General features: G+C 45.2%; 1 protein-coding gene across 2 annotated transcripts in view; it reads right to left on the bottom strand.

The window, feature by feature from the left end:
- Nucleotides 1-23248, bottom strand: part of COPZ1 (coat protein complex I subunit zeta 1) — a 201305-nt gene that overhangs the window by 114077 nt on the left and 63980 nt on the right. The window contains exon 2 of one of the 2 annotated variants that reach the window (XM_078688353.1): nucleotides 21220-21324. The exons of the other annotated variant lie outside the window; for it this stretch is intronic. Within the exon in view, the coding sequence (XP_078544479.1) occupies nucleotides 21220-21324 (105 nt within the window). The remainder of the gene's footprint in view (nucleotides 1-21219; nucleotides 21325-23248) is intronic. 2 annotated transcript variants of the gene reach the window in all.

Below are 23248 nucleotides of genomic sequence, written 5' to 3'. Positions count from 1 at the left end.
GCTGTCGTACTTAGAACAGAGACGGAGAGATAGAGGTAGGGAGTTCCAAGTAGTGGGAGCCAGAACAGAGAAGCTCAGGCCTCCGTGCCTTTTCCTTTTAAATCTGGGGACCTCGAGTAAATTCAGAGATGCAGAACGTAGAGCTCTGGCAGGAATATGACGGGACAATGCTGATGAAATGAACTTAGGGGCTGAGTCTTCTAGGGCCTTAAAGGTGGTACATGCCAGCTTAAAAATACACCGTTTTGAAACAGGGAGCCAATGTAGACTGCGGAGTAGGGGGGTGACGTGGTGGTGTCTGGGCTGGCAGAAAATCAAGCGGGCAGCTTGGTTTTGCACCAACTGAAGTCGGTGAAGGTGACATGCGGGAATTCCTGCGTACAAGATGTTGGCGTAGTCAAGCCTGGAGGTGATGAGGGCAATGACTACTTGGGTCAGGGCTTCTTTGTTCAGAAACCTATTGATCTTGCGTATTCGCCTGAGGTGGAAGAAGCAGGCAGAAGTGACCGCGTTGATGTGGGGTCTCATAGAGAGATCTTGAGAGATGGTCACCCCCAGGCTTTTGACAGAGCTCACGGGAGTTGGTGCCGTCCCCAGAGATGTAGGCCAAAAGGAGGCGTTCCATGGGTGATTGGGGCCACCCACCAAGACTAGCTCAGTTTTGGTGGGATTTAACTTTAAGTGACTGTGATACATCCACTCAGCTATGGTTAGCATAGTGGACTGGAAGTTAGTGCAGGAGGAGGGGAGGGAATCGACAGGGAAAATTAACTGCAGATCGTCAGCATAATTGTAAATTGTGACCGGGAAGTTGCGGAGAGTGGCAAGCAGTGGTTGGAGATATAAATTAAAAAGAAGAGGGGATAGTGCCGAACCTTGTGGGACACCACAGTGAAGAGGAGAATAGGACGCAGAGAATGTGGAAAGGTGGACGGACTGTGAGCGCTGGTGTAGGAAGGATTTTAGCCAGTCAAGGGCCACACCCTGGATACCGGCGTTGGAGACACGGTCGATCAAGATGGTGTGATCGACCGTGTCGAATGCCGCAGAGAGATCCAGTAGGACAAGGGCTTGAGCGATGTTCTTGTCAGCTCCTTTCCTGAAGGTGTCCATGACTGCCACTATGACCGCCTCGGTGGAATGGAGGGGTCTAAATCCAGCTTGTTGAGGGTCTAGAAACAGTGATTGTTCTATAAAGGAGCTCAAACAGCGGGTCACATAAGTTTCCAGAATCTTGCCTAAATAGGGGAGGAGGGAAATAGGTCTATAATTGCTGAGTATGGTAGGGTCTGCATTAGGTTTCTTCAGAATGGGTAGAACGGCAGCTTGCTTGAAAGAAGATGGGACCACTCCGGTAGCAAGAGAGTTGTTAAGTAATGCTAGCGGGGGGCCAGGACAAGCAAGAAAGGCTCCTTTGAGGACCTGCGGGGGGCAACAATCGTTAGGGGATCCCGAACTTACTTTGTGGAGGAGTGATGAGAATTCTTGTAGAGAAATTGGTGGGAAAGTAGTCAAGGTGCTAGTGTTGGGGGGAGGGAGAGGGGGAGGCGTAGGAGATGCAGGGGTGGGGATGTTATGTTTTATGGTTATTATTTTTTCTGTAAAATAGAAATTGAGTGAATCGCATAAGGCTTGTGACGGCAGAGGTTGGGGAGTGACTCGATCTGGGAGGGAGAGCTCATTTACAATTGCGAAGATATCTTTTGTTTTATTATTTGAGTTCAGAATTTTTTGTGAGAAGTAAGCTGTCTTGGCTTCAAGAATAGATTTTTTATAAGTTTTTAAGGACTCAGTGTATATGAGTTTATGTTGGGGATCGTAGTGGCGACGCCAGCGGCGTTCAGTTTGCCGCAGGGCGAGTTTGTCTGCTTTAAGTTGGTCCGTATACCAGCGTTGAGCATCGTGGGGGCGCATTGTTTTGATTGTTTTCAGGGGGGCAGCTGTATCGCTGGCCCGGCATAACCATTCATTGAGTTTCTCAGCCTGAATCTCTACTGAGGATAGCGGCAATGGTGCCGAGGAAGCCAGTGAGGTGTGGAAGTCGGGAAAGTTAGCCCTTTTCCAATTGCGAACCATCTTATTCTTAGTGCGGGTGAAGGGACACGAGGTGTGAAGATGAAGGTGAAAGGAGATGAAATGGTGGTCTGACCAAGAGCATGGGAAGACTGAGGGGGGTGAAATGTCGAGATTGGAAGTCCAGACTTGGTCTAGCGTGTGACCTTTCAGGTGGGTGGGGGAGTGAATATGTTGTGAAAGGTTCATGCTTTTGAGAAGTTCAGTAAATTCCACGGATAAGTGGCTTTCATGGACATCCGCTGGCCAGTAGTTAAAATCGCCGATTACGATCATATTGGCATGGTTGATAATCAGTTGAGCGATAGCGTCGCAGAAGAGTTTGGGGAAGAGAGGCATAGGATCAGGGGGTCTATAGACAATAACACAGACAAAAGATGATTTAGGGGAAGTGAATTGAAGGGCCAGGTGTTCTGTTTTAGGGATAGGAGTCATCGTGATCTCCGAGAAGGTGTGGGTAGAGCGAATGATAGCCGCCACTCCGCCTCCGGTCTTTCCAGCAGGTCGATTGGCGTGCATGATATAATATCCCGTGGGAATAGCCGCTAGAATATCGGGGGCGGAATCTTCGGTGAGCCATGTCTCTGCTAAGAGGAGGATATCAATAGAGCTTTGGTGGAGTAATTGAAATATTTCAAGCTGGTGTCGGCTGAGGGAGCGGGTGTTGAGGTAAAAGATCGAAAGAGAGGTGGTGGGCTGAGGAGCAGGGGGGGCGGGGTTGTGCAAACCAACTGTGGGTGAGAGGTCAGAAGGAACGAGGATGCCACATGTCAGGGCCGCCTTGGCGGCTCGGGCAGGAATGGGGCCATCGTGATTAAAGCTCCTTAGGTCAGTAGAGGTATAAGAAAAGAACTCGGCATTACGACGGAGCCCTAGGCCTGGTCGGCCGCGGACGGGCGCAGACGGGCTTGACTTGTGCGCGACTTCGGCGCGAAGTCGGTGCTCCCGCTGCGCTCGTCCGCTGCGCGTCCTCCATGCCGCCATAAATACTGAAGGGGAGGGAGCACTAGACCGCTAACCTGCAAGGATTCAGTGCAGGGCGGAAGTGATGACCCTGCCAGGAAGTGTGGTGCCTCGAACTGACCCTCCGCGCAAACGGCACAAGCCGGGGCGGACCGGGGCCACGAGGAGTGAACAGGCAGGTGAGAGTGCCCTTAAGTTTCACATAAACAATGTACAATGAGCAAAATCAATTGTTTTACCGTGCTATTAAAATCAGCATAAAGTAACAAGAGGAAAATCACATTAGCATTTTTAAAAGAATAAGACCAGCGTGCTGGTAAATCAGCAGCGCTTTTTAAAAAAATTACGAGTTTCAGCAAGGACACAGCAAAGCCTGCATGCGCAGCCTAGATCGCCGCGTTTTATCAATCATGATAAAACATTCATGATAGATGGTGGAGAAGTGTGGCTCACTGGTTAGAGGAGGCAGACCTGGAAGCAGAGGTCAGCCCGGGACCAGGGTTCAATTCCCGGCTCGGCGGGGTCTTGAGTCCTAAAATGTCCATGGACTCGACAATTCTCGCTCCGGTGCCTACTCGATTCACGGGTTCACACTCTGCGACTCTGGGCAATAGCTTGCTTAATCTCCACAACGGCCCCTCGCGGCGGGATGCCTGGCTTTCACCTTGCGGATACCCTGCCGGGGTTATCTCACAGGGGAATACCAGGACGGGTTCCCTAAGCAAGCGCTTAGAAACCGCTTGGTGATTTGCGCTATATAAATTCCTGTACATTTACATGATACACCTTTTGTACCTGATGTCCCTGTTGTCCTGACCTTAGTAAAAACAATACTATGCTTCTTTTATAAATATAGATCTAAATAAGAAGTGTAGGAGAGGACAATTGACTCCCCATCCACTTATCAAATGCAACAAATTCAGTAACTCCAATTGTGCATCTTTCCGGCCTAAGGGGAAGCAGAAGCAGAAGTCGGTTAGGTTGGTAGGAGGATTGGCATTGTCCATACTGAACTTTGTGACAAAGCATTTCAAAGCAAGGAGCTCGACAACCAAGACTATTGAGGAGTTGGATAATCACAATGCAGCAATGAATATAGATGACAGAGCAGGGGTCAGACTAGAAGAATCAAAAGAAACCACAATGGAGACCACCATTTCTGCTTGGTCATTAGTAACTTCGCCCCTGAGCGTAAACAGTCCCCCTGGTGAGGGTGGGATGGGTAATGTAGGCATTTTGCCTAAGGACTTGGGGAGGCAGAGACCTGGAAGTACTGTAGTGATGTACCTCAGAGTGCTTTCCAGAGTGATTGTGTTCTCCTATTGTGGATATGTACGGACATCTTTCAAATCACTCAAATTACAAGGTACCAAATGAGATTATCCAAAATGACATTTCTATCGAAAAGGCTAATGTGATGGGACTGCCCACCAACTTACCTGGAGTGTCCATTTAGGGCCAGGAGATCTGGAGCTATCAAGCTTATCTAGTCTAGTGGATTAGTATCATATGCAGCGGGAGACTCTATGAGGTAAGACCCATAAGATGATCATTTTCATGAGTATCTGTGAGGGCGGGTAGAGCAGGTTTAGCCTTGAATTAATTATCTTGTAACATTCAAACTGTGGGGATACTCCTCACTGAGCCTGAGGAGTCAGGTGCAGTATTAGGAAGGGAGACCCCAGCAAACAATTACAAATGTATTGATGAGACCAATTCTCAGAGAAACATGTCCGAGTTGGCCCAAAACCTGAAAATGCTAAACCTTTCATCTCTTATGCAAGTACCGTTCACAGGGAATGTTAAAAGCCTTAGTATAGAATAACGCCCCAATGTTAGGCAGATTCAGCTTCTCGGAAATATAAGCAGAACGCTAAAAGATGAGACTAAAGGGCCTACCCTGGGAGTGAGGTCAAAAAGGTGTACCCCAAGTACAGGAGAGCTAAGCCCCAGGAGGTTATGCGATCTATACTTAATTTGTAGTGAAGCCTTCGTGGACTCACTTTGGTTCTCCATTTTAGTTTTATATTTTACACATTTTAGGCTGACATCGTTTTAGCAAACTTGTTTTAACATGTTTTGCTTGCACGATAATATTTCTGAGAAAAAGCTGCACATGCTGCTTGTTTTTAGACAGCCTTTCTGCTAAATTGTCTGTACATTTCGTTCAAGGCTAAGTACAGAACAAGATATCCTAGTGTTTGCATTGACGGTTCAGAGACAGCTTCTAACATCTAGACTCATCATTTCACCAGAGCTGTACCTTCAAAACAGAGGTTATATTATATAAACTGTGCACTGACCCTTTACGGGTCAGTGGGTCACTGGCTACAAATGTTCTGGAACGACTGCTGTGTTCGGCTGTGATCTACTGTCCTAAAGAGAGGGATTGCCAATTCCACATTACCTTGGTCCAGTTATGGGGCGCAGGCTAACCTAAGAGATCAGGCTGAGGGTACACCTACTATGTTTTCAGAGTAGGGGATGCGATAGGTAGGAATATATATAATGGTTGGACTCTTTATTCTTTTCACTATGTTCATAATGCTGGTTACATTGCTTTGTTTTATCTGCCTAATTATTACAGCTTAATCTTTCTATGCAAGATTACGAATGTTTCAATATATGTATTGAAAACTTTATTCATATTTTTCCTTGTGTTTACCATGGGCATGCCTAATATAATAAGGCAACTCAAGGGGTAAGATCTGTTTCCATGTTTCCCTTTGGGGATCAGTGTCATTTTCGAGATTGTCAAAATCACCTGCCACCCCAGGAAGGTTAGGGGTTCAGGTGAGGCACTGTGAGCTTTCTAGGAATTGGAGCAACAGTCTCTGATAGTGTAGATAGACTTATTCCCATAATTTGAAGACAAGTTGTCCTAATACGCAGCCCTACCTTTTCTAGTGGGAACCGTATAACATGTCTGTGGGGCATTCACCTCAAATTGCCCCAATCAAGTTCTTAAAAGAAGATCTGTTTTTGGGAAGAGAAGAGTCCTGTAAAAGTTTAGTATCAACCTGTCATTTAGAATGAGGATGAAAGGAGGGCCACCAGTAGGAGGGGGTAGTGTAAAATAAGGCAGAAGGCGAGTGGCGTGGCATCTCTTAGGCAACCTTCGAAGTGGTTTTCTAAAGCAGCTAATGAAACTAAACAACTAGCTCCCCGGGAGACAGCTTGTAAGACAGGAACCGGAAGATCGTTCAAACCTCAATGAGAGAAGAAAAAGCAGGAGGAGTAAAAAAAACAATTTTAAAAGTAGGCATTGGGTGCGGGGTGGGGGGAGGAGTACTATAGAGAGACCACCCCCTTTAAATATATGTCTTGCAATAGTAAAACTTATAAGAGAAGCCAAGGACTTTCAAAAAATCTCCAATTAGTTCAGGAAGGGAAAACATACCAGGTTAGGATTCGGCTGCAATTATTTATTAAACCCCAATGCAAGACGAAGATGCGACTCTCTGATAGCCATTGTTAAACCGAGCCAGGCTTTAAATTACTTTTGCAAACATAAAAAGTTTAAGAACATTTCCTCAAAGGACTTAATGCTGGTGGGCTTTAAGTCTGTAGCAGGTGCGGAGTTATCGTGTGCACTGTTTACCTATGAGGAGGCAAAGTGCTCAATTGAAGCCTCAGCGCCTGCTTCGGTAGCCAATGGTATCTGCCTATATGACTGTTCTGATTCAGAGAGGAAGAGTGCCAACCAGCGGCAGGGGGAAGTTGACTGTCGCAGGAAAGCACCATTTCTAGTTTAACATAGTGGGCTAAAGTATATTCAGGTAATTTCAACTACGTCCCAGGGTGTAGAACAGAAAGCTGGTGCTGGAAGGAGCAGGTGAGGACAGGACGGGTCGCAAGGAAGAATAGCGACCATTTTGTTCCAAAATGATAAAGGCCAAATTAGGGCGAATCAAGACTTGTCCCACCACCTAGATGTGGCTAGGCATCCACACATTTTTGGGAAGGTTGAGGGCCCCAATTTTAAGCAGTACAGTTTGCAGAGTCCTTTCCCCCAAAGTCATGCAGGGTAGTCATACCTCATCTTAGAGTGCTGGAGGAGCTGATGAGATTGATTGGTAGGAGTCAAGACGTCTACTGAAAAGACGTGTCTTGGTGTGTAACATTCATGGGTTTAACTATTTTATGTAAATTAAAGAGAAATCCAAAGCAATTATCCTGTAAAGTTCCTCCAGGAAACCTGGCTGATAGACTGCCCGGTAGTCAAGGGTTGTGTTCCCATAGTGCAAAATGCCAAGGAGTCGACCAGAGGAAGAGCTTCAGGGGGCTATTAACCTTGGTATCAGTTTGCTGTGGGAGGAAGTAAAGCTGCAAAACGCTTGTGCATGGGTACTTGCCTGCTTAATTAATTTGTTTAACAATGTTGCGGGGCTGAAATAAATGGCCTGTTTGAATATATATATATCCCGCCAGTTTGTGCTGTAGCTGAGAGCAAACTGTTTAATTTGGTTAACGATGTTCAAAAATGGTTATTGGATTATCTGGGTGCTCTCTTTACAGTAGAGGGGAGGGATTTTAATGAACAATGAATGTTTAAAGAATTTGACAACAACTTGAAGGATCAGTTGATGAAATTGAATATTCCCAACTCTGCTTCATCGGCAAGCGTCACAGAAGGGGAAACCAAAGTTCTGTCCTGCCTAGTCCAGCAGAACTGGATTAATGTTAACCGGCGATGTAATGATGATATACCTAATTCTAGAATCTTTGAATATGGTAACATTTGTATACTCATTGACTATGTGTGTTGGTGCCAAAACACCAGTTTTATTGGGTAAAATGTTTAAGGGTTCTTGGTCTAGGACCCAGTGACCACCACACCCTTAGTCTAGAGCTTAAAGATCCCTATGTGTCTCGAGTAAATTCAGTTTTGACCCCTGATATAGTATACCATTGAAGAATTCGATGTGGAAGTAAGAGACAATGGGCTTGGCTTTTATGGCAGATTGGTGAAGCAATTGTTAGACCATTTTAAATTGGCAATGGCTGGACCAAAGTTAGTTTGTGGCCATAGAGAAATGGGGACAACTGGTTTGGTGAGATTGTCGGGAGGGAAGAACTTTGAATAAGTGTCGTCGGCGCTTTAACACATAAAAATTATTCACGTATAAAAGAAGCAATGGAGGCTTCGAAAAAAGCATATTGCAGCTTATGTGCCTATAAAAAAAAGTGACTTTTATAGATCAAATTGGGAACTAATGCTAGCCACCATTGTAGGGACGAACAGTAGGCACTTCTGGAGGCTGGTTAACTCTGTTACTTGTATTTCACCATCCTGGCTTGAGGCATAGATAGCCGAGGATCACTGGTATTATTTTAACTATTCTCTCTATGGCGGAGGAAAATCGCCAAACTTGTAGGTGGCCCCGGATGCTTCACAATCTAGCAACAATGCTATCACAAATTCACAAACGTCAATGTCACTATGAGAAATGTAATGCTAAATGAAACCTTCGGGGCGAGTGTACGCCCAGATGGTCTTCCATCTGTTAGTTTTAAGAAGGATCCCAGGAAGTGAGCCTAATGAATTGCGTTTTTCATGTGGGTAACTTCAACTAGTATCCTTAAGGATCCATTGAGCGGAGCCACAGTGAAGCATATCCACAAAAAAGGTAACACTGATCAACCAGCTAATTACCACTTGATATCTCTATTGGATATCTCTAAGCTATTTGCCCAGACCCTATTAAAGCACCTAGCTTCCTGTACTTTGGACACCCGACTTATTCAAGTGGAGCAGGGAGGATTCAGGCCAAAATATTCAACAGACCACTGTTTCACTCGAGGGGTCACAAAGAGGTCTATGGAGTTGGCGGGCGGTTTTTGCTGTTGCTTCGTTGACTTCTGGGTGGTTTTTGCACAGGGTGGACAGAGGCACGTTATGGCTTAAGCTCTAATGGAATATACTGGAGGCCTCAGAACTTGGTAAAGATGGATCTCATCGGGGCAGGTAGCCTGTTGAGTAACATTCTGGTGGAGAATGGCTTACGACAGGGATACGTTTAAGCTCCTTTGTTGTTTAGTTTATTTATTGAGGTTCTCCCTCAGGTACTAAGTGCTAACCAGAGTTTTTCTCCTACGATTGGAGTCAGGCATACGTGTTGTCTCATGTATGCTGACAATTTGGTGGTGGGGGGTCTTACACCCATTGGGCTTCAACAAAAAATAGTTGAACTAATCGCTTACTGTCTAGAGAAAAAACTGTCAATCAATCCTGAGAAGACAAAAACTTTGCTATTTGCAAAGCGGAAAAGGTTGTTCCTAGGCAATTGCGGCTGGAGTAGGTGCGGGACCTTTTCAGAGGATCTAAGATGGAACAAGCAGCTGGCTTGTCAGAGGTTTACCTCGATGAATGATATCAATGGTTCGAAGTGGTCTGACGCAAATATGTTAGTTATACTCATGAGCTACTAGTAAAGTTATACTGTGCAAGATAATTCCTCAGGCTTTGAATGGAGCGAAGGGGCTGGCTACGTTTAGACAGGTTACATGGGAGGCCCTAGAAGGTAGTATCCTGAAATCAGTGCTTGACATACCAAAAATGCAAAGATACTAGCCATAAGGCAGGAGTTGAAATCAGTAGCCTGGGGTGCTCTGGCAGACGAGAGGGCCCAGCAATACTACTTTTCAATAAAAAATGGATCCCCCTGTGATAAACTATCCATGCAAATCCTCCCTGAGGTAATGGCAATCTTTCCCAGGTAAAAGGAGTCCAGTGAAAATCATTATGGAAAAGGTAGGTGCCCCAAACATGAAGGAGGCAAATTGAAAACCATTTGTTAAATAAAGAGCACACTCAGAAATTGTGCCGAAGAAACTACCTGGAGCTATGATATACAGTACTAAATATCCCCCAATTTATATAGAATAGAAAATGTACTAGCTATCGTAACGAAAAGTTTAAAATCTACTACGGATTCAGAGGGGAAGAATATACTTTTACTTTCTCCACTTTATTTAACAGCAGCCCTTTTTACTTCTTAAACAGAACACATTTCCCATGGAACACTGGGAATGGTAAAAACAAAATGATGTGCAGAACAGTCCCATAATCCAATAGGTGTCCAGAGGTCAGCACTGCCATCATAGTCCTTCACCTCTGCCACCAACTCGTCTTTCGTTTTGCGAGTCACGCCCCAGCTCTTTTCTTGCAAATCCTGTTTTCCATTCTCTGACCCCGAGAGCGAGAGATAGGATATCAACAGGCTAGAACATCCACAAGGAAAGGATAACTAATAAAATGTTGTTGCTTAAAAGCAAATATACACTGAACACAGCATATACATAACCGAAATAGACATTACACAATAATATAACCAAAGAATTTAAATATTTACTTACTAGTCACAGGGAGGTTTTACGGGATTATTATTCCGTGGGTGGGATAATCCTCAACTTCGATAACTGAAACTTTCCGTTACGATAGCTAGGACATTTTTTATTCTATGTCAGGACTAGAGGCGAAGATTATACTACTTTAAAGTTTACTAACCACCAAATGAGCCATATTCAACACTGGCTTTAAGTAGAACCTTTTAAAGAATCAACCAGAAGACCAGTCGGCCGTGTTCATGATCTCTTCCAGACGGACACCATAAAAACGCTTCAGACACCATCGCTCCGAAAGTGTAGTATGAACCAAAGATGCTAATATCCACTCCTGCATCACCCAACGTACCCACATGGCTAAGGCCGGGGAGGAAACCGCTTTAGCTGCTTCTAGAGAGCCATTAGGAGCGGTCTCTCACCCGGGGGCGGAAGTCCCCTGACATCTCCTCGTATGCCTTAAGGCACCAGGCCACGCACAGCGTAGGAGAATCTGGGAACTCAGGTATACTATAACTCTGGTAGGACATTTTGTACACTTGCTCAGTGTAAATGACACTCCTGAGGGAGAGAAGGACATTCTCATAATACCTAGGGCTCAAACATCCGACAAACTGCACAACACCATGCAGAGCAACATTGCCAGCTATGTTGAGAGTTCATCCTTTGAGAGGAACATATTAGGTGGCCATAGCCTAATACCACATTGGAGTCTACATACAAACAAGTGTCCCCCTATCGAGGACCCTTTCACCGGTAGGTGACCAGCAGAGATACCTGAACGGAAAGTGCTACTCTATTGTTACGCTATACCTTTCTGCGCTAAGTTGGCTTAAAAATAAAAAACGTGCACTACATCGGTGCCCACGGGGTCACAATCCCATGGCACATACGAATGACACCATCTCTTCCAAGCCGATCAGTATCATTTGATGGTGCCATCTGACCATGACTTCAACAGGAGGTCCTCAGCCGGCTCCGAAAGTCCCAGTAGCAACCATCGTCCCCTGTAGTCCTCCACGCCATGAGACAAAGCCACCCTTCCAACACCATCGAAAGTGGAGTTCAATCTGGACTGAGGAAGAGCGTCATTGGAAAATCTCCCAAAAACTTTCCAGAAGAACCGGAAACCAGACTTTAGATTTTTAAAGCTGGTTTATCAACACTACTTCTGCCTGGTGGCGTCTGATCTGTGCGGACGGCTTGGTAAGCATCGTAAACAGGGTAAACGCATAGCCCCTCTCCAGCTTCCAGTCCAGCAGTAAGGCATCAGTGGCGGCCAAAAGAGGATCTGGCCTCCAACTGAAGAACCTGGGCAGCTGATGATCCAATCTGGAGCTGAACAGATCCACTGAAAATTGACCCCATTGGTCCTGGAGGTTGGCACACACTTCCGGGTGAAGCTTTGAAAGACTGGAGTCCCAGTGATGCCGGGACTGCCAGTCCGCCACCATGCTATCCTGCCGTGGGAGGTGAAGGAGAGTAGGATCTGCTTCTTATAGTTACCCCCACTTTTTGCTGATGTTTCACTGTTTTTCGAATTTAGTCTGGCTTGGGCCCTGCTATCCAGGACCCCGCCCTAGCTGCTTCCTCTCTAAAATGATTCCAAGTACTTTAGGTACACTCAAGTTTGGTTACTGGGGTACCCTTATAAGTCCCTAGTATATAGTATTCTATATACCCAGGGCATAGGTACCCCAGAGGCCTAACAGGGGCTGCAGCATGTATTATGTCACCCCTGGACAGCCTTCCAAAATTACACCACAGGTCTGCTACTGCAGCCTGTGTACGGTGGTGTATGCACCCCTTACTTAGATATAGGTTCTCTATATCTACCTTCTATCACTACACATATAAACCTATCAGTCACCCCTACGGCAGGCCTTATCAATCCTGAAGGCAGGGTGCTGGGTTTTGTGTGAGAGGGTGCCCATGCATGAGCAGGGCCCTTCTGCAGCTTTCGGAATCTATTCTCCGGGGTTGTTCTGTGATGCAGCCAGACCATATTGCATTATAACCTTGCGGTAAATGCTAACTTTGGAATGGCTGCAAGGAAACATGTCGTGTTTGGTGTCAAACACTTTGGAATCATACCCCCGCCAGTCCTGGTGGTGGGGGTATGATTCCATCCTTCTAGAGGGAGAGACATGTACACCTGGTACCAGTTTAAACAACCCTGGCATCACAAAATGGATGCCACAGCCACGAGTCTGGCCTCCTGCTGCTTGACGAAACTCCGACAGGGGAGGCCTGGATAATAGGTTTCCTGTCACAGGGAGGTGTCACCACCTCCTAGACAGGCTTTAATGTATTTGGGGCTCGGTGGGTGCACTCCAAGAGTGCTTTGAAGTCTGCACTGGGGGCACATTTGGTGTCCCTGTGCATAGCCCAGTTCAAACCGGTTGCAGGGGCTATCAGTCCCTGCTCTGGCACGAAACTGGACAAAGGAAATGGGTGTAGCCACCCCTCTTTCCAAACCCTTCCATAGGTGGGTCCCCAGAGTTTGTCCTACCCCTTACTTGGGTATAAGATAGGAACCCCTGGCAACAGGACTTTAGATTACCTGGACGAAATTATGATACTGAATCCTGGAACTTCGACGATCTGCAAGAAGCTGTATGACTGAAGAATCTCCCTTGGAGTAAAGAAGTTACTCCCCTGCGTGGCAGGCACCAGAGACGCATCTGACCGGTTTGCATCTTCGAAGCTCCCGCCGGACTCCGAAGTATTTGCAACACAGGAGGTGGATTTCCAGACTTTCCCCGAGGCCGACCCGAGTTCCCAGCAAAGCTGAGAACCGCAGACCTCGTGGGTACCGTGGAACCGGAACCCCTGGACACCATGCACATTTGCAAGTGCATTAGCTTCTCAACATTCCTTGAGGCTGTCCATTGGGTTACTTGTAGAGCAGATCCAAGCACCTTTTCCACCGAAGATTACTGGCCTACACTCCACGAGTGTTCCGTGAGCCGGCCCTTTGTGGATTGCACCGGTCACTTTTCTCCTCCACGGCAGCAGCACTTTGCAGCAGATGGCCATTGAAATCAACGATGAATCCAACACCATTGTACACCTACGCACCCAGCTTCCCTGGGAGAGGTAACTCGAGTACTCCGGTGCTTCCGTTGGCCCGAGAATCCCTTTAGTCTAAAGGGGTTTGATCAAAGTCCTCTCCCAAGTGTCCTTTTTCTTTAAAATTCCCCCATAGAAGCTAATAGCGTATCGCGGCGTTGTTCTCACACTGCACGCGTCCCCCGTGGGTCCCTGGTGTCACTACCTTGGGTGGTTCCTGGTGGTACCTGCGATTCTACAGGCTCTAGGCCTTGTGTCTAGTCAAGTCGTGGTTCTTATACCACTTTCTTAATATATGGTTTGGTTCCCCCCTAGGGCCCAGTGTATATTGTGTTATTAACTGAAGTTCTATTGCATTGTAAGTGTGTACTTTGCTCTGTAATCTCATGAAGGGATTACTAGGGAGTGTTTAGTAATAAATACATATATTTTATATATATATATACACCTTGTGTGGTTCTCCTTTCATTTAGATATTCAAGAGGTTATAATCTGGTAAACCAAGCTGCTTTACACTCCTTCAAGACTTAGCCTGTAGGCTCCTCTCCATAGCTACCACTAGGATAGCGGTCAATAAAGGTTGTCTTAAACCTATCATGGACTGGTGCAAGGTGCCCACTATAACTAGTGGACAGCATATGCCAGGCCAACTTCTCACAGGAGGTATTCCGGCGTGCCCGCTATCTGATGGTCCAGGCAAGACTGCCACAAAATGGTCGTGAGATCCAAAAGGACCTTGGGCCGAGTACCCCCGAGGTGGTTTATGTACCGCACAGCTGAGAGGTCCATCTTTAAGAAGATGCAGGTTTAGATCCTGTCTTGCGTCCAATAGCGGACCCCAAAGGACCCAACAGTGGACCCCAAAGAACCCTGCCAGTAGTTCCAAACAGTTGATGTGTAACCTCTGTGCTTGAGTAGACCACAACCCTCTTGTTGAAAACTCTCCACACTGCTCGCCCAAGCCTAACCTGCTGGCGTAGGACTCTATGAGATACGGAGCCAAGCCGAAAATGCCCTTGCCGTTCCATGCTTCCATATGTGAAAGCCACCAAAGGATCTTTTCCTGCGCATTCTCCGAGAGGACCACCGACTGGGAATAAGAGAGTCCCTTACGCAAGTGTGTCGCCTTTAAGCGCTGAAGTGCACGGTAGTGCTGGGACTCTGGAAAGATGGCCTGGATAGATGAGGAGAGCAGACTTACCAGACGGGGACTCTGCCGCAAGGACACTGTTTGGTTAGCGCAAGGCGCAACTCATGTCTGATCTTGGCCACCTTCCTCGAGGGAAGGCTTAGCGTAGCCTTTGTGGAATCTATGAGGAAACACAGAAAAACTGCTCTTTGAACTTGAGTCAGAAGAGGCTTCTTCTTGTGTATGACAAAACCGAGGTTTACGAGGAGGGTGACCTCAATTTGCAACAACTGGTGGGGATCTTCTGCCAGGAGAAGCATGTCATCCAAATAAATAATGAGGCTATCCCCTGCGCCCTGAGGTGCTCCACGACCAGTCTGAGGACCTTCATGAAACACCACAGAGTAGAGACCGAAGGGCAGGTTTATGAACTGAAACACCTGCTGGCGCCAGAAGAAATGGGGGAAGCGCCTGTGTGGTGGAAAGACCGGGAATGGTTAGGTAAGCATCCTTCAGGGCCAGGCGGACCATCCAATCCCCAGGGCATAAGACATTGCGAAGGAGGAGGATCCCCTCCATTTTGAAGTGACAATAAACCAGCCGCTGGTTTAATCTGCATAAATTGATTATTAGTCTCTGCCCCCTTCGGTCTTGCCGATCAGGAGAAAATTGCTTATGAAGCCTTGTGGGTGGGGTGTGGTGGGACAATTCGCGCCTTTGTCGAGGAGCAAAGTGGCCTCTGCGAGCACCAGATCTGCCTCCTGTTGCAAGAACTGTAGCGGCCTGGGGTGCATAACATGACAGGGTGTTACACAAAACTCTGTATGAAACCCCTGAATCATGGACTTCCAAGCATTAAAAACCTTCGCCAGACAACCCCCTACTTTTAAAGGGGGCAGAAAGGTGAACACTCACTGGAATTAAAGGTAGCGTCAAATCCCTTATATCCTTAGGTCTGGTAGAAGTTACCAAAGCAGGCTTGGTATTGGTATAGCGTCTTGAGTCTTGCCCTCTATGGGAATTCCAGTAGGAGTATTGGCCGGCCGAGCAGCCAACCTGTGAGGAAAATACCCTTTTTATTCAGGACTGAGCCTTTTCTAGGGAAGTAATGGTATTCACAAATTTGCCTAACTCCTTACTAAACGGTTCCCTAACATGCTCCTGCCTCTGAATCTGCCAGATCCCTCAACATGGGGTCTGCCTTGATCAGCACAGTGGACAGTTTGAAATCGCCATTGCCCATGAAGGCTAGCACATGTTGAACCCACCCAGAGAGGACCTCGGGATATCAGAGATCCCGAAGTCTTTGTGTCCTTTGCCATGTTTAGGATCCTGGTTAAGGGGTCTAGTCCGTCCAGGAACTTATCCTGGATCGCCCGCTAGGACCGGCTGATGCCCTTTTTTGGGGTCTTTGATGAACTTGGCCAAAAAGGTGGCCATTCTGGGATCCCGCTCTGGTGTCAGTGATACATTGCCGTCTAAAGATGGGAGAGGGCATTCTGTAATTTAGGCAGCTAAGTGCCTCTTTCCCCAGCGGGGTTCTGATCCACCCTGCGACATAATTTGCTGCCTTGGTAGAGGGTGCCCACTCGGAGGAAAGGGTGTGTCTAAGTTCCTCAGGGAACATCATACCTGACTCATCATGGGGGTGGGGCCAGTGGCTGGGGGTGTAGGAGAAGGACGCCACAGGCGGGAAGGCCTGGCCACGTCTTTGGTGTCCCTGTGGGCATCATCATCTGGGGGAGAGGCTGAGGTAGGATCTGGTAATCCCTTTTCGGGATCCCATGTTATTGGGACAGAATGGGCCTGGTTTAAGAAATCCTACCTGAGGCGCATAAAGGCATCATGGTCTACTTCGCCTACCGGGGTACTTGGCTGGTATGAGGTCGGTATCTTGGGGCTGGGTTGGGGGAGGGGCATCAGGTGTTGCAGAACTCTGGACCTTGGCCCGTTTTGCCCATTTGCGTGCAATTTGCTGTAATCAGCTCTGCTCCATGGGTGCAATGGATTCTTCCACTGCCCGATATATCGCTGCATTAACAGTGATAAAATTCATCACCCTAATGAAGGGAAGCCAAGGGATCCTCCTCATACTGGGCATCTCCTTATTCCATGGCAAATGACCAGGTGGGAGGTAACAATGGTAGGTAATATCAGAGGAGTTTCCACTAATTAAAAGCCCAGCGGAATGTTAAGCGCTAAAAATTCAGTGCTCAGAGCAAAGCGCTATCAGTTTAGGTGCTGGGGCCCAGTGGGTCAATAGTGAGCAGAGCCTCACGTTCATGGGAAAGTAAGCCCCAGGGACTCCACCCCCATATGGGTATTACTGCCAGTCTTGGGTGAAGTTCAAGCCACCTGGGAGCATGTCCCCTTCCAGGCTTCACAGCCTGCCTCACAGCAATACAGACCCCAGTGGGGCGTAAGTCAACACTCACTACTGGCCATTGTGACAGGCGTCAAATCTGCTCAAAGATTAGGCTTACAAGCCTGTACAGATCCCATCCGAGGCGTCACTCTTCAGGGGCAGGCGGAGTCAAGCGACGCGCAATTTCGGCTCATCTCTACTGACAGGAATTTCAAAATCGTGCATCACAAACCAAAGAAAAATGGCGCTACCACAACGCCACCTAGTGTTGGGAGGACCCCACCACACTCTGCCGCTACCAGGGAAATTAAATTCAGTCACGTAGGAGCGCAAAGCGATCCCGCAACGCTAAATAAACATGCACACTGATTTAAAACCACTACAAAGTATGCACCATGCAAGGAGAGAAATGAAAATGCACTTATCTGGGCTGTGAGCAGCACAGAAAAAGGAGTTGGTGACAGGTGAAGAACTATAATGGCAATGGTGACCTTTGATTGGACCCCTATGTAATTATGGGACTGTTTACACACAGTTTTGTTTTTTATTATTGCCAGTGTTCCATGGGAAATGTGGTTCTGTTTAAGTAAAAAGGGCTGCTATTAACACCTTCAGCGCTACCGCGTTTACCTGCCCTGCGCTGGTGGAGGAGCAAATGGCTTGTTTGTGACAAAGCCAGCTCGTCATGAGCGCAGGGCAGGTAACGCCCATGACGAGCTGGCTTTGTCATTAGCGTCGAAGTGGTTAAATAAAGTGGAGAACCTAAATTCATAATCCTCGCCTCCGGTTCAGGCATAGAATTTCAGACAAGATTCTGGTAAATACAATTTTGCTGCGAAGGGTGGGAATTTTGACCCGGGATGGCGGATGCCAAGTTTGAAAGTTCAGATAGCGGAGAAAAATGGTCTATGTCCATGCAACTGGGGTTAAGGGTATTTGGTGAGCCACTTTTTGGTGAATTGTATATTTTTTCTAGAGGAAAGGAAGAAGATCCTGCGACCAATATTTAAAAAACATGGAATTCGGTGGAGAGAAATGGGTTTAAATATGGTGTGTGGGTTGATGCACCAGGATGTAGCCATTGCTATCAACCAATATTTGCGTAAAACTGTTATCAGCTCATGTCAGGATTTCCCTCACTAAGCTGCCCTAGAATAGCGTGTTTATGTCCAGTCTTGGGATTTAGGGTTGATTCAGGCCTCGTAAAATCCACTCACAATAGCCAGTGAGGTTTACTCATCTGTGCTGGCAAGTTAACTTAAGCTGAAAGGAACAGGAGTTCTGTTCATTTAGAAAGTGAATGAGCCATAAAGACTCCTTTAAATCTAGTTTTTTTATCTTGACACATTTGCACTCTGTTCAAGGATAGAGGTCAGTTTGTCTTTTTCTAATTGTTACTCATCTGTTCCTGGAAAATGGTGCTTCATTTTCTTTCTCTTATTATAGTTATTTTTTTGTCAAGTGAGCTATCTGACATCAATTGTGAAGCAAAGGGCTGTGAAATGTCAGTTTTTTTCTAACACAACATTTAAACAGATTTTAAATGAACAGTACGAGTATTTCAAACTATATCAGGAATTAAGAAATAAATTGTTTTTTGTCATTCAGAAGTGTGTTGCAAACAAAGATTTACACAGGAGCAAAACAAATCAGAACACTTTACTTGATGATGTGCAAATGACATATTTGCAGAAACTCCATTTCCAGACATTGTACACTATATCGTTTTAAAACCACATGTCAGTGGGAAAATCTATGAGTTGAGTTTATGGCCATTTCAATGTAAAATCTGCTGATTGCAAATTACAGAGTGCTGCTACTTTGTGCTTTAGTTATCTATTAATTAAAAGTGACAGTTTTTAAACATGATTTGAGAAACATTCCTGCCCCCTCACGGATGACAATGAGGTTAATGAACTGAGGCAAGTCAGAGGTCATGTGTATCCTATATGTGCATACATTTGCACTATATATGGAGCAAATGTTTAGTCTATTAATTCAAATAAAAGAGTTTTCTGTACATCAGACATGCCGAACTTGCATAATTGAAGGTTGTCTCATATATGATAAAGAAGAATATGGTATCTCAGGGAATTCAAATACTTGCCCAAGATCACATAATTTGAACCCAGTTAATGGGTCAAGAGCATTATAACTAGGTCGAGTAGATTACTTAAGTCACTAGACTTGCAGGTCTAGTCAAATTTTTAGGATTTTTCGAGGCCTCAATGATTTTTTAACTAACTGAGAGCCATGCAACCCAAAATAGGGAGCATGCCCTAGGTTTTAAATGGTTTTATAAATCCGGGTAAATAGGGCCCTCTAGTATGGCTATCAGTTCTGAGGCCTTCTTAAAACAACGCAGTGTATTATCTTAAGAAGTAATTGAAACTATTCGCTGCTTATATTTCAACAGGGATGATTACCTTGAATATGATGTGTATGTTCATGAATGGCTTCTGGTGATGATTCACCTACGGTGTACCTTTTAAAATTAATTTGAAATATGGATTATTGTTCCCTTCTCTGTCATGTCAGTTCTGCACAATGCACTTTAATACTTACACAAGTAAGTAACTGAAATGAATTGCTGTATTTCAATAGGCTTAAACTGTTGCACATCTCGAACATGAAATGTTTGGTATAAATGGTTTTTATAGACCCCTCCTCCAACACATAGATTCACTTTCTTTGAAAAGGTATTTTAAAAACAGATGTATATTTATTTTTGGTCTGTGTTATAAGCTGGCTGCATTGATGCGATTTAGCTCAATCTATTGGAGATGTTTTGGTATTTTTAGATGTCATGTATCAATGAAACGAAAAACTAGGTTATATTTCTGTAAGAATTTATTTTCTTAGAAAAAATTTTTTACTTGAAACTTGAATCCTCCTGGACGACATAAATATGGTGGTAAGTGTCTCACGAACAGTACATGGTCTGATCCTTTCAAATCAAGACAACGTAGAAATTAAATATTTTTCTTGCTCACAGCCACTGTGGAGTACTCAGAGCATTGCCCTTAACCTACTAATACTTTTTAAGTATGCTCTCCTGGACATTATATACTATGAAGTCAGCATGCAGTTCAATAAAACTGTCACACAGCTTTGAATCACCTTGTCAGATAGGCTCACCAATTTTAAGAGATCCTTTAAGCTGTGCAAAACTGCATGGGCTCAAATTTACTGGCATCAACACTGAACTATTTTTTTGCCCCCCATATCCCAGTAATCTACCTTCTACCCCTTCCCTGAAGCTTCCCATTAATTCAGTCATAACCGAAATCCTCAATTGTCTTTAGTCAAGGTCCTAAAATATATTTCTCTTATCCAAGCAAGAAGTGAAAGTAGATTTCAGTCTCAAAGCATAAGGAGAAGAATCCATGTGTCAATCGCACACTGTAAATCCAAAAGCAATTAAGATAAACACACTAATTAGCAACCACTCTGGTGGGTTCAAAACAGTAATGAGATTGTATCTATTTTCGATGGTGGAGAAAGGAAAGGAGACTGTGTCTACCCTACACAGTTATCACTGAAAACCATCAACTGATCCAAGAGAGATTGACAAGGTCCCTAATGATGTGTGGTGCTTTGTGGCCACAAACCCCAATTATAGCGACATATGACACAGTGAAAAACCTACAAATCGTTTTCTGCAGAGGTCATAAGTATTTTATATGACCAATGATGCGTGGGTACAGATTTCGAAGCTTACCCTATTGCACAGCCCTTTATTTCTCATGGACGGGTAAGTAGACAACAGTGCAGTTCAGTATTGAAGCTGAAACATAGAACTCTTTGAAATATAAACAACAGGCTAGCAGATTACGCTGCAGTTTATTGAAGCTGTGCTTTGACCCTCACCTGCATACCCATGACAATATTCACCCATTACGCGACTGTAGGAACACTGCGAAATGCATGATCTTTTTTTTAAAACGAAGGCATACCTTCCTGAATGTTAGTGGTCAAGAAAAGTTAATTTCGCTGGTCAATTCAATCTACACAAGGCACATTTCTCTCGAACACAGTCTGTCAAAAAACGAGCAGCAAGCATTGTATTGTCCCTTTGGCGACTGAGATTACATTGGTTCGTTTAGGCCCAGCAAGATTCCCATTAAATGCCACTCAAAATGACAAAAACACTGTTAGCGAAGCGGACCCAAAAATTGTGGATTGCAACTATTCAAAGTTTAAGATGAAGCCCATTCCATTAATGGGTTAATTGGCGTGTGCACAAGAAAGATGTGGCATCAAAAAGACTCACTGGCAACACGCAAGGCCTCGCACTTGGCTCCGCGGGTTGTGAAATTCCTACAACTCTGCTGTCGCTGCCTTGCTTTCTCACAGTCCCCGGCCCGGATTGCCTTTTCTGTGTGTAGGAGTAAATGGACCATTAATGTCGTCTGGACAGCCATCGGCAAACCAAGCAGAAAACATATGGATGGAAACGGAGATACAAACTCTGAACGACAATCAGGGAATGACAGAAAAATGAGAGCAAAACAAATACGCTTCCTAGATTAGCAATCATACTCAAAGGCACAAGACATGGTCATCTGGTGATAAGACTCTGCAATACTTTGAATCTTCTGGCCCACTGCTGGTAGCCTAATGCTGAAACGTTCCCCTACTCATACTTTCCAATCTGTAATCAAGCATGAAATCCCAAAATATTCACAGAAAGTACATGTGACTGAGCAGAGTATCAACCATTAAGGACAGTAAACATATAACAGGAAAGAAATCTGCAACTTTTTGATACAAAAAAGTATACCCAACAGCACACTGTATGGAAATCAATCAGTGACCAAGTTCACTTATTTAGCATACCAGGAATGGCACATTACTCACCTTAGTAACTTCAGCACATAGTTCCAAGCAAACGCCCATCCTGTGCAACAAGGGGGCATCCTTCTCAGCAAGAGGTAACAGAGCACATATGTAGCACAACGCTGAGGTTCCCGAGTACCCCTGCTTGCACCAATACCTCAATCTCAACATATGTGCCCAGCATAGGCAGTATAGTTAATTTTGACAATGATATCACACAGTATGTACACTAATAAAAAGCAGAAGGGATGGCCAGTGAGCTATTGTGAATAAAGGCCAATTAGAATAATGAGCACAGAGTTACTATGATGAGTTACTTCAACATCCAGTCTCATTTCTTCCCAATGCAAATTAATACTCTCAAGTAATTAGAAACCCTTTGCAATGGCAGTGATGGCAGCCAAAATGTACTCAATAAAAACTGCACCACATCACCACTTGCCAAAATCTGCTTTGGCGTAGGAGTCAATGGCTAAAGGACAATGAAGGGTCAAGTGCGACCCAAATGGCTATTCTACAGAAAGATGAAGGTGGTGCATTCTTTAAGTCACAGACTATCCTGGCCTAACATGCATGAAAGGTACCTGAAAGAGGGAGGGTGCTGATCATTAATGGAATGTTGTTCTTGTGAAATAAGCCTCATCATCGAAAGGCCACTAAACTGAAGAGAGATTAATCCATTGGAGATCATTGCAGACCCCTCTACTGAGAAAAATATCTAGGAAAAAGCAAGTCACGAGAAGTGGAAGCCTCTCAAAGGAAAATCTAGCTTTGCAGTCAACTTCTCAGGTAGATCTGTAAAAAAAAAAAAAACAACTGCCGATCTAGTCCTTCTAGCCATGGAGACAACTTTCAGGAAGTTTTCCGAGACCATGAAGCAGATATGTTCCAGATGTGTAGACTCTGACAAGGGCAAAGGTACAGGTGGTATGACAATGGTTGTCAGAATAGGAGATTCAGCCACACAGACATATTCGTCCCTGATCCTGGACGCCTGAATCACAAAGTTTGAAAAAGGGTTAAGCAGGGGTGATGCAAAAAAACATTTAAAAAAGAAGCACCACCCTTAATCTGTCCTTTTAGGCAGAGACAAAGGGACTGAAGAGAAAGAGGCTGAATGGGCGTAACCCAAAAACACTTCTTGAGTGCTAGTGGGTCTAAGGAAAATGTGCCAGACACCTATAAGAGAGGAGGATGCACTGATCTGTCAATGAAAGAGCTGGGGATGAAAAAAAAATACCATGGTTTAACAAGAAACGAGAAAGTAGCTCTAGCTCCCAATCATCAAATCGATAAAGCAAATAGTTAGATTGTCAATTGACAGAATTGAAGTTATTCTGTATGGCAGCTAGAACACTTTGTTCTGGCTCCTGCAGTTGCATATCGCAGAAAACAACCAGTCTATTGGAACAGTTAGTGTACAATGTCCTGATCATTTAATTAGCAAACCTTGGAACAAGGGG

This window comes from Lissotriton helveticus, chromosome 1_1, assembly GCF_964261635.1.
Source record: "Lissotriton helveticus chromosome 1_1, aLisHel1.1, whole genome shotgun sequence".
Lineage (NCBI taxonomy): Eukaryota > Metazoa > Chordata > Amphibia > Caudata > Salamandridae > Lissotriton > Lissotriton helveticus.
This window is presented reverse-complemented; position numbering and strand designations above follow the sequence as displayed.